General features: G+C 35.8%; 1 protein-coding gene and 1 long non-coding RNA gene across 3 annotated transcripts; one reads left to right on the forward strand and one right to left on the reverse strand.

Moving 5' to 3' along the window:
- On the forward strand, positions 1-566 carry LOC121050164. The gene is made up of 3 exons (XR_005802213.1): positions 1-129; positions 299-337; positions 428-566. It is a non-coding gene; the product is annotated as an uncharacterized LOC121050164 (long non-coding RNA).
- Positions 567-1,253: 687 nt separating this feature from the next.
- LOC112186064 (protein ZINC INDUCED FACILITATOR-LIKE 1) lies at positions 1,254-11,401 on the reverse strand. 2 transcript variants are annotated; one of them, XM_024324414.2, is made up of 18 exons: positions 10,831-11,401; positions 10,217-10,257; positions 9,340-9,400; positions 9,134-9,236; positions 8,925-9,027; positions 8,776-8,829; positions 8,632-8,694; positions 7,801-7,850; positions 7,587-7,662; positions 6,082-6,291; positions 5,349-5,436; positions 3,528-3,613; positions 3,278-3,385; positions 3,076-3,120; positions 2,875-2,963; positions 2,534-2,577; positions 1,721-1,821; positions 1,254-1,496 (listed from the first exon to the last, which is right to left on the reverse strand). In XM_024324414.2, exons 1-17 carry the CDS (start codon positions 10,982-10,984, stop codon positions 1,721-1,723), a joined length of 1,476 nt encoding a protein of 491 aa, XP_024180182.1. In that variant the 5' UTR covers positions 10,985-11,401; the 3' UTR covers positions 1,254-1,496. The 2 variants fall into 2 exon arrangements, with proteins under 2 accessions (XP_024180182.1, XP_040365374.1); XM_040509440.1 differs by having other exon boundaries at positions 1,254-1,821; positions 10,831-11,399.
- Between the last annotated feature and the right edge of the window lie 339 nt (positions 11,402-11,740).

The raw sequence follows: 11,740 nt of genomic DNA on the forward strand, positions 1-11,740 counted from the left end.
GAGACCTCGCGGAGTAGCAGGCGAAGATCATCAAGATCAGCAGCACTGGTGTTGTACGTCTTCGACTTCATCAGAACCAATTGCAAATAAGCGGAACCGTGTCGATGAGGAGCAAACTCATCACTTCATGTAAGACCATGCCACTCATTTGCCTTTGATGCCATTTGTTTTCCCTCTCGACTTTCCTCAGCTTCCTGGTCTTCAAGGTTTCATTACTTTGTTTAAACACATGCATGTTGCTTTCAAGTTCTCTTCTATCACCTATTACTGCTAGTGTAATCTACTCCCTGAATTGCAGTTGCCCTCTGGAAAACCCTGCTAAAGCTGACATCTACAGGTATGCAATCTTGAGAAAAAGACATTTATTTTGGTTTGATCGAGCGGTGTTATTTTGGCAAAGTGTTCACGTCTCAGTTCTTTCCTGTAGGAAACTAATCACTCGGACATCAAGCCTTTGTGGCACTGCCAACACAGTTCGCCCTCAACAATTCTTGGCGCTGTCCTATCTCTAGAGGGTCATGACCATAGAGACTGAGCATCGGTCCTATTTTGAACCTGCTCGGCAGCTCATCTTAATACGTGACTGGATGATTCCCGGTCTCCATCTTGGCTCCCTATAGGCTATAGCCTGAAACACCCTCAACAGCCACTTTAGCAACACTGGTCTTTCAATTGGCTGGCATGTATATTTAGATGATCACCTAGGTGAACTAAGGAGCGTCTTCTACTATGCACACAGTGTTTTGGGTTTTTGATTACATTAATAACTAAATTTTACAACTAGTCATTCATCAACTCATGACATCCTACTTACAAAGAGAATACTTATGCCAACAGATCCAAATCAAAATCTAGAGAAGATTAGGTAGAAACCTTCATAGTCGTGCCCCTTAGCCAGCCATTGTCCATCACCCTCCACAAGGCAGGCTAGGAAATGTAGTGAGATCAACAGGATCTCATGCCAAATTCTAAATACCGGGCTTAACAAGCTGATAATCGAGAAGTTAAACAGTCACTAGCTAGATCTATTTAATCGAATCTATCACTTCAACTCTTCAAGTACCACTTTCTTTGAAATCTAGCAGGAAGTATATGTTGTAAGGGTGATTGTCATTGTTTTTGAAATTTATGATCAAGGATTTTTCCCGGCTTTGATACAGGGTTCTGGGACCTTCAGAGACTAAACAGTCCACTTCAACTACACAACCCCAAATAAAGCCACTTCCCACCATTACTGCAAGTCTGCAACCACATAACTTTGACCATATTGCCATAATACTATAGAAATTTTCCCAAGTGGAATATTCAATCACATACAACATAAAATCCTCGGATTTTTTTTCCCGATTGAATGAATACAGCACTGCTTCCAAATTACTCTAAAATCTTGTTATAGATGTCGGGACAACTACAACTACAAATAAGGCATTCATTGAGTCCATAATAATGTTCATTTTTTGTTTTCTAGACATGGATTGAACTTCCACCATGGGGTTGTTGGAAAAGTGTGGCTTAGATTAAAGCCATTTGGAATCCCACATCAGAAAGGTGAAGAGTCATCCTTAGGTTATAAGGAATGGTACCACACACACTAATGCCGAGGCCTTTTATATTAAAACCCCATACCCGTTCTGCACCGGGTGGCTAAAGTGGGGGGAGTATCGGTATTATTGGATCCGTGTGTGTGGGACTCATTTGCCGCTTCCGCACAACAGGGGTTTCATCCCTGTCTATCATCACGTACAGTAAGAAATGGTTTAAATGTCATGAGAACTGCAATTAATTCCACCAGATTCAAGATGAAGAAAACCATCGAGATACCTGCAAGCAAATAAATGAAGCAGCCGATATTTATTGCTAGTCTGGTGAAGAAACAGATACTCCAGTGAATTTGAGAAACAAGGCACATACGAAATCCAAATGAGAAAATGTAAATCAAGGTACATTTATTTCCGAGTCTGATAATAAATGACATCTGAGAATTCACAGCAATATCTGACCGCCTCTAGGTTATTCTCATTTAAGTGATTAACCTCTCTAATCTCTTTCATTTTTAATCAACCATTATTCCCTCAGGATACCTATCTAGTTATTTTCTAGAGTTTCCTAGCTCTTAAAGATTGTAGGGTTCAGCAGGAGATCTCAAGTAGTTATTATCTCCATTCTACAATAATGCACAATATATATATATATATATATATATATATATATAATACAAACTTTAGATATAGTGCAAGCATGCAGATATCTTGGAGTTGGGGTAAATGTGAGCTTCATTGGTACTATGTTATCTCTCGTTATTTCAAATTAGCTCGGCCTAATAATACCTAGGAGTATCCAAACAAACATTATATTCAAGTACTTTATTTAGTATAATATTCTCCAAGTCAATGGATGAAAATCCAACAGTTAACTTGGACAAATATCATTTACTCAATTCTCTTAACCTTGGTACTCTGCTGGAATTTCACCTAACATCCTATGGTACTCTAGCTAACAGAACTGCATGATAAGGAGTTACTCGAGTATGTACCAGGTAGAATGGAAGCATCCAGGCGTTTTTGTGCCCAAGAAAACCTGTTGAAACGAAATCATAGTGCTTATAACTTAAAAGGTAATTCTGTGTGATTTCTTCGCGTCACAACACTAGTAATCTCAAAAAATATTGAAGAAATGAATAAGACAAATTATAAGTAACTATATTTCAAGGATTATCATCTGACTAGAGACTGAAACAAACCCAACCATCTGTTTTGTATAATAATCACATAAATAAGAGACGGTATAATTGAATCACTCCAGCTCCCGGGTATCATTACTAACCAAATTATGGACTCAAACATCAAATATAATTAAAGAAAATCCAAGACTTACACTGCACCACCAGCAGCTGGACCAACTGCCTTGAACAAAGACATTGCAGTCATAGCAATTCCATTAGCAGCACCTCTTTGATGTTGGTCCTATTGTGCAAGTAAGGTCATGTTAAGATACGTTCTTTAGTTGAAGAACAATTCAAGACGAAAAGGAAAGGGAAAAAAACTGTAAAATTAATTAAGTTAATAATAAAATTACCACAGCTCTGTTTTGGAGAATGAACAGACCAGTGACGATCGTGATCTAGTTACAAAGAAAAATTTAGATGTCAGAAGAACATACAAAACTAGTTCATACTGTGGACAAGTAGTCCACACATATCAGCTTCTAGGATGCATCAGTAAAGTTTGTGATTCAGTGGTTTAGCTAAATGGATACTTGAACTCATATATGTACTTACAGACATGACATTTTTCAGCAGAGATGCAATATTTAACAGCACGGAGAGGGAGAACCCGGATAACAATGCTATAAATGGGTAGCTTGACAAAAGAGGTATAGTCAAAACCTGCATACAGAAACATGTGCCAAAAGATCTTAAAGATGGTGACCTATAACTGCCACCAGAAATTGGGTGGTGAAAGGATATTTATCAAACTATAAAATACAGAAGGTCCAACAAATGAAGGGAGGAAAGAGCTAAGGATTACCCCTCCAATGCGAGCAATTCTTACAGGACCCAGCATCTTTTCCACATACGGGTACAGAGTAATTTGAAAGACAAAAAGACCAAAACCTACAAGTTGATTAAGTTGTCAGCGATTATTCCGACTATGTAGTAACTGGTGAGTTGTAAATGGAATAATCAATTATAGTAAATAGTATATATGGAAACAAAAACTCATAATTGACATAAACTATAAATGTAATTTAATTCAATGTGACTAAATATTACAATGTAATTTCAGGCTTATAACCATATCAGGTAATAGCTACAACTTATTACCATCCTAAGAAATATCATAAGCTTGCATAGATTTTAGGCTCCTCCAATTAGAATTCAAAAAGACAAAAGTTTCAATCTCCGGCAGTTAATATTTAGCTCGGCGTTGATCAATTTCATCTGTCACGTCATTGGCTACACAACTCGTTATTTTTTTTTAAAAATTCTTTTTGTTGTTATATGAATAAACTAATAGAAAGATACTGTCCATGATTGGCTTCAGAAGGTCTTGCAACGATATAACAAGGGATACTATACAAGCAATCCATTAAAACCAACCGACTTTAAAGCATTAACAGTAGTTACTATAATCAAGAAAATAATCACAGCCAATGAAGATAATGTACATTAACAGGGATCGTGGGGATGTATATGATTCAAAGCAGTACCGGTAGTTACTATAATCAGCAAAATAATCACGGCCAATGAAGGTAATTTACATTAACAGGGATCTTAAAACGTCTACACTAGAAGCCTTCACAAGGGGCAACTAAATAATCCAGATAGGTGTCATATATGGCACAAATAATAGCCTTCATTTTGACCCCGACTCTGAGATCTTGAGCCAACAAAGAGCAACAGTTTCTTGGGCAAGTCCACTCTACCCAAACACATGCAGTCCAAGAACCAGTAACGTTCTCCTCCATTCTTGAAAACAATGTTAACCATCCTCCACGGAACAGTAATCATCTGCTATTCAACTTCATAGCACATTTGTGACTGCTTACAATACCTTCCATTCCTCTACTGGACACCATTCACCCGGTGTAAAAATCAAATACCCCATTTACCTGGAGGCTAACTTACTGATCCCATTAGAGATTCAACCCTATTGGTTTATACTAGTCCCTTCAAACGGAATAACTTTATGCAGATGGTATATAACCTAGAGCTCCTCTATGTCCCAGTAACCCAAACCTGAATTCTGAAAGTGCACATTAAGCTCACTTTAAAGTTTAGGTAAAGCCCCTAAAGTTGGATCCTGATGCATGTAGTTTTTTTTTTTTTTTTTCTTTTTTTCATTTTTAAGGGTCCCTCAATATCTAAACCAGAACAAATTATCCTCCCATTTTCCATTCTCACAAATTTGATACATATTCTTCTGGTTTGGCATGTAATTAAAGAGCCACTCTAAAAGAATCTTATATTATTAACATCCAATTCAGTTCAATCAATTTAGGGGTTTGAGTCCTTCAGAACCAATGAAATTTCAGTTCTGATCTAGGTGACTGAAAGGGTGTATCATGTTCCCTATCTTATTCCAGAAATCCCTGAGAGTCTGTACATGCTTGTTTTATATAAAATTTGTCCTCAAAATGTCAAATGATAATGACATATCAACTGATTGCTAAATTATTTGCTAAATGTTTCCTGGTTAATACTAAAACCCTTATCTTTTATAACTCATATAAAATCAGAAAAGATAATATGACATTGAATACAAACGACGATAGATGTCATGTGATCACATTGTAGGCGATGCAAAATGTGGATCAATTGATAAGCATAAGGAAATATTAAATATTACCTGAAATTGCAAGAACTTCACCAACATCCTCAGTTGAATAGCTCAAACCCCCTAACTTTCGAGGACTCTCGGCCCATAATGAGAATATCTAATTTAAAAAAAAAAAAAAAAGTGTCACTTATTAGCCATACTTGGTTGGATAGAGATGAGTGGTTGAAGAAGAAAAGATGAATACATGAGTGAATTATAGGAAATAATCAAAATTCTCTTCCATGTAGCTTAACTTAACCAGGTGGAAATGCTAAGAGACCATAAAGTTAAAAAGATTTCACAATAATCATGACACAAGCATTTTGTATGATAATTTGAAGTTGTTGTCATGCTAAAAGTGTTATACAGTAGCACCAAAATCCTACAAGTTCTTAAACTACAGTTCAAGCTCTGATATTGTTTTTCTCTGCAGTTTTGTTCCACAGAGGTAAGACCTAACCATGTTCTGTAGTATGCCGCTAAAGTCAAAACTACCATTCATACCAATATAACAACTCCAACATATTTTGATTAAATGCAGCAAATAGAGTTCGATGTCTCAGCATGAAAAGGAATGTTAAATATTGTATGCATTATAAGTTTAAACCAATCAGACTAAATTGGTTTTTAAATATTTGACTATTCTCATCTTACTAAAACAAATGATATGGCAAGAAACAATTCAAAGGAAAGAAACCAAATGAAAAAAAAAAAATTGTGAAAAGATCAATGCTTTGCTATCATAAAAAGGTATTAAAGTTACCTCTGTATAAGCCATGTCATGGAGTGAGAAAAAACAATAAACAATGATCGATGACATTAACGGCCAATTCTTCATGAGGCTTTGTTTAGGTATTTGTTCTTCAGTTTTTTGTTTTATTTCATTTGAATCTGACCCACATGATGCAGTTTCCAATGCTTCAAAGGAATCATCATGTAATCTGTCATTTTCATTGTGATTGTGTAAAGTTTCCTGCAACCATCCAAATAAGAAATAAGTAGCTAGTCCTTGGAGTTTCAACAGGTCTTATGCAAAGCACGTGCCACACAATATATTTATATGTATATATAAGTGAATATATATATATATATATATATATATATATTTGTATATATATATATATATATATATATATTACAATCTATAACTACGATGAATCAAGTGATTTTAGTTTGTCTATCCTTAGGAGAGCCTCGAGAAGTTTGATTTAAATAAAGAATATGAAGCTAGTGGAAATAGAAAGGGATTCATGACATATTCATTTATTACAAATCAGTTCTAATGTATTAGTCTAACTAAGTTACGGGACTTATATGAAGCATTTTTTCTGGTTTCTTATTCAATTGGGCATCTTAGTCCAAATCTTTCACGACACCAAGAATATCAGTGAGCATTCTGTAGCTATCTAGGTCAGTAAGTTCTTATTGGTTAATTGAGTTAGGTTATTACAGGCATGTGTGACTTTGTTCTTCTTTCTCTGTTCTCTATTATTCTGTGCTACTGTTTATAGTCTAGAACAGCAATTAATGTCCTCCTTTCATACTGCCGTGGATTCCCATACCAAAACCTATTCCAAACTAAGCCCTAACATCCCCAGTTTTCCTATATCGCTAGGCCCTCAAATCAACTAAAACCACCCGAAAAATCAGAAACTGCCTCCAGTATTTTGACAAATCAAGACTTCTTCTGAACCCCAACCCACCACAGAAGAATAAAAAGGATAAAATGCACAAGCATCTCAAGAGTATAGGTTGCAACTAAGAAGAAAAGGATATGTGTTATGCCAAAAAAACTCAACCCACTCGCCTGTAATGATAAAAGCTAAAAATACTGAATATAATTGATTGACTTTAAATGAAAAAGGCTTTGAGCCCGACTCAATTAGATGGAAAGTCCATTTCCCTGGACTAATACATAATACAGTAGCCAGCCAAGATTTTACTACATCTAGTATTTCAAAAGTAACTTTTTCCATATAAATGAAGCTCCCAAATCTCACCCAAACACCAATACTAATTTGTTTCACATAAATGAAGCCCCCAATTTATTCAAGAAAATAAAATGTTAATACTTTTAGTTCTTTAGAACATTTCAAACGTGATACCTAAAAATCAAACTACAAATTGAAAAATAAAATTGAAAGTTCATGACTCATGAGAAATTAGAAAAATGGCCTTATAAGCAAAAGTAAGCAAAAGTTATGTCTGTCAGATACAGGTGCATTTAACATTATAACGTAGTCAAAGAAATAGATAGAAGATATGTACCGGAAGCCAGAAACATGCAATGGTTATTCCAAGTGCAAAAAGCGATATACAAAGGCAAGGCAAGAAGTATGGAAACCTGCATCACAGTTTGACATGTTGGAATATCATGGTACAACAGTCAAACAAAACAAAAATGAGGATATTTGACTGTCTCACTTCACTTCACTTCACTTCACTTCACTTCACTTAAGAAAAGAGTTTGAAACTCACTTACCTCCCAAATACAGAGTCTGCAGAAAATATAGTGGGATATTTCTCTGCTGGCTGAATTTAAAAAGAAAAATTAGAAACATTTGATTGATAATCAAGAAAAGGGAGGGAGGGAGAGAGTCAAATAGAGAGAGAGAGGGAGAGAGTCAAATAGGAAAAAAAAAATAGAGCACATCTCTTCTTTGGTTTTCTAATAGCTCTAAAAAGTCATCATATTTAAAGAAAGTGCTTGTTGCAAGACCCAGTATGGGAAAGAAAATAAAAAAAGGTTATGATTTGCACCTTTTAACATACTCTTTCAAAATCTAAACATCTTGAAGTGTAGGCATAAACATATATAATTCTTGGGTTTGACAGAAAAAACATATGTTACGAAAATTATCTAACTTTCCCACATCAATTGAGAATGATGGCGAGCAAAAGACAATCAGTTATTACTTGCTCCTTTTATCATACTCTTTCTAAATACCACCTTTCTGATATTCAATTAAACTAAAAACATATTTTGGAAATTTGTGACCTGTCCTCCATCAACTCTGCCACCCTATGTTTAAAAACTTACAAAACCAAAGTAGGCTTTTAATAAACAAATTGAGGAGACAATCTACCGCTGTTTGACTCATACAGAGTTACTAATGTGGAATCACAACACTTCATTATAGGTAAGAGAATAATTACAGGATGCTTATCCTTATGGAATCTGTCAAAATAAGTTCACCAAAATTCAACACAAGCAAGGACATATTAAGCAATTAGTAGGCCAAATACACACACATAAAGAGTATAGTATTTTTAAGTGTATTTCCTCGCAAGAAATTACAAGAAGTAGAATTACCTGAGCAAAGAATCCTCCCAAAGCTGGGCCAATGATCAATCCGATACCCCATGCTGTGCTAACCTGAAAACAAATAGTCTTAACTCTGGTGTAGTAATTGTACAATTTTAAAACTTGTATATAAAAAAAACCAACGTGACTTACTGTTGACATTCCTAAAGCTTGATGTTCTTCCCGAAAGACTTCACTTGCATATGCCTGGTCATGCAGGTAAATCAAATAAGGAAAGTAACCCCATGCATATAGACGAGTCTGCAACCACATTGTTAATAGTATATAGCACAATGTGATACCTTTATTGGTCCAAGCAAACCATTTAAACTTCCAAGAAGAAATCTTGTAATGATGGCCATCCAAAAATTTACACTGAGTCCAAAGAGAGTATTGCAAACAACCCTGAGACAATAATGTGCACATATCAAATGTCTGCCTGAAAACATCCATGCCTAATAACTGCAGAAGAATTATGTAGAAACTCATTTCTAAAATTGCATTTACTAACACTGAAATAGTCCCTATTATTATGACAGGTTTTCGACCGTAGCGATCAGCCACTATTCCCCAGAAAACTGAAGTCAGTACTCTTCCAAGCATATACGAAGACCCTTCACAATATATGGAAGTGTGTCAAGAACACCAGTTAAAGAACTCAAATGTGATAAGTAAACAAATTTGGTCACTATGAAAAATTGATGACAATCATCTTACCTACATACCCAGCATAGAAGCCAATATCTTCATCTCTTTTTGCAATATGAAAATCCCTAATCTGTGATGCAAACAACACTTAGTGTTCTGGAATCTTGAGGGTATCCAATAAAACTAAATGGGTTCTGAAGGATGCATGTTACAGAGCGTTTATAAAACGCAAGAAGGACAGAACACAGAACAAGAAGTGAGCATAGAGAAGCAACTTTCATGTTGTTACAAAACAGAGTTCATCACATTTCTAGAGAGGGAAATGATTGGTTTGGGCAGATGTGCTGTAATGCTTATGCACTTCAGTCATATTGGATTTGCAGCTGTCTGTTAAGTTCACTGTTTTTGAAATTGTTTGGTCTGGACATCTGTTTGAATATGTTAGCTGGTGTATTCCATGGTAATTCTAAGTTGTCAAGTGCATATCCTAACCACTGCATTGTATCATCTCCTATAATTATGAAAGCTAAAGCCTATATATGCCTATATATGCCTCGGGGACCAACATGACAAGATGATAAATATTTGAGGGCCAAGTCGATGTGTTATGTCACCGTACATATTCAGCAAACAAGATTAGGACTTCTTTCATTTGTCAGAAGCATTCTAGATCCTGTTTGGCAAGACAAGCCCAAACACAAGTCAAGATTTTTTGCATGCTTCACTATCAGGAAAAGAATAATGAATGAATCTAATACGCAGTGGCCACTAATTATATCCACTATCCAGATTCTAATAAGGCATACAATAAATAGACCCTCTGCACTAAAATTGGACTGTGTGGAAGGAATCCAAATCTTCAAATAGACAGCTAACATTCATTTTATTTCCATGTCATTAGAAATCCAACTGAAATAACAAGAGTCGGATATAAGTATACACTCACCATAAAATAAAGAAATGGAAATAGAGATGATATTGGCAGCGCTGAAAAATATCAAAAAATAATGAATCAGGATCAGAAAATTTGCAATAAATTAGAAGACATAGAAACTTTGCCAAAAAAATAAAAAGAAGAAAAGAAGAAGACATAGAAAAGTATGAGATGATACAAAACATAAATACAGAATAGTGAAGGACCAGACAATCTACTATATATCAGATGTAGATACTTAAAAAACTGAAGAATCGATCATTTCTAGAATGACAAACCAATTGAAACAGTCACAGATCAACACTTGCAACACGTTCTTAATATGCAAACAACCCAGATATTCACCCCATTGATGGCTCCTGAGTCAATTACAAACAGAAATTTTAGTAGAACCTTGATCTATAGTCGTTTAGTCACCAGTAATGACACAGCTAACAGCTTTGAGTGCTTGCAAATTGTCATTGAAGCTTATACTAAAAGCATTGTTCTTCCCATGATTTTAATCTCAAATCTCAAAATACATAAGTTTCTCCAAACAGGCAATGGAGCTTGAATTAAAGAGAAAATATATGCCATGCCATTTTGCATTTGATTCATCACAAACTGAGAAATGAAAGACCAATTACCAGCAGAGAGCACGATCCCCCAGATAGCCACAAGCTTTCGAACAGGAAGGCCTCGTTGCAACGCCTTCTCCTCTTCCACCTTACAACCCGGGCAGTTTTCATTGTATACCTTCTTCAACAAGCTCTCCCTCTGCTCCTCATTCTCTGCCGCCATCCTTGCTTTCTTTTGATTCAAGAAACACCCACCACCCCCTGTTTGATTATATCCTCAGCTCAACCCAATGAAGAACTGAAAATATTCGATGGGTTTTCACTCAAATAAATGATGTTGCGCTGCTGCATATATGATTGCCAGCATCGGCGCATGCCTCATTGCATGCGTCAGCAAAAGAAGACACAGCAGAGTGAAACAATCATGTTATCATGACAATGATTTGAAGAGAAATATGAACGACAAAGTTAGGGGGACCGAATCAGATGCTCCTCCAGCCTCTACTTTTAACAAAATGCAGGGGCAGGAGGGACCTGACCAAATTTACCAATCCAATTTAGGAAATAATATATTCTGCCAATTTTCTATTTTTCTCTCGTAAGAATCTGGAAGTTACGTATGCGATGAAGTGATGAATACAAAAGAAAGCAAAACCCAAATGGGACTGCAACAATAGACTAGCAAGTAACAACAAAAACAAGTGCTCTGTTGGATTAGAACGCCACGACGTGGCCAAACCGAATTTCTCTACAACTAGGACGATGGGAATGCTCTAGTCAATACTCAATAGACAACGTTATATTCATGAGAGACAAAAAAAGGCACGAAGTAACATGTAACATAACTCTCGTCCGTCTTATCAATTATTTTTTGTAAACGCAACCTTTTTTTCTTGAAAATGTTTCTGCGTTTTTCAACCAAGAATTGCATTTGGACTATGTGGCTGTTGTAATTGGAGCAATCCAACAGATCCAGTGG

This window comes from Rosa chinensis, chromosome 1 (genome assembly GCF_002994745.2).
Source record: "Rosa chinensis cultivar Old Blush chromosome 1, RchiOBHm-V2, whole genome shotgun sequence".
Lineage (NCBI taxonomy): Eukaryota > Viridiplantae > Streptophyta > Magnoliopsida > Rosales > Rosaceae > Rosa > Rosa chinensis.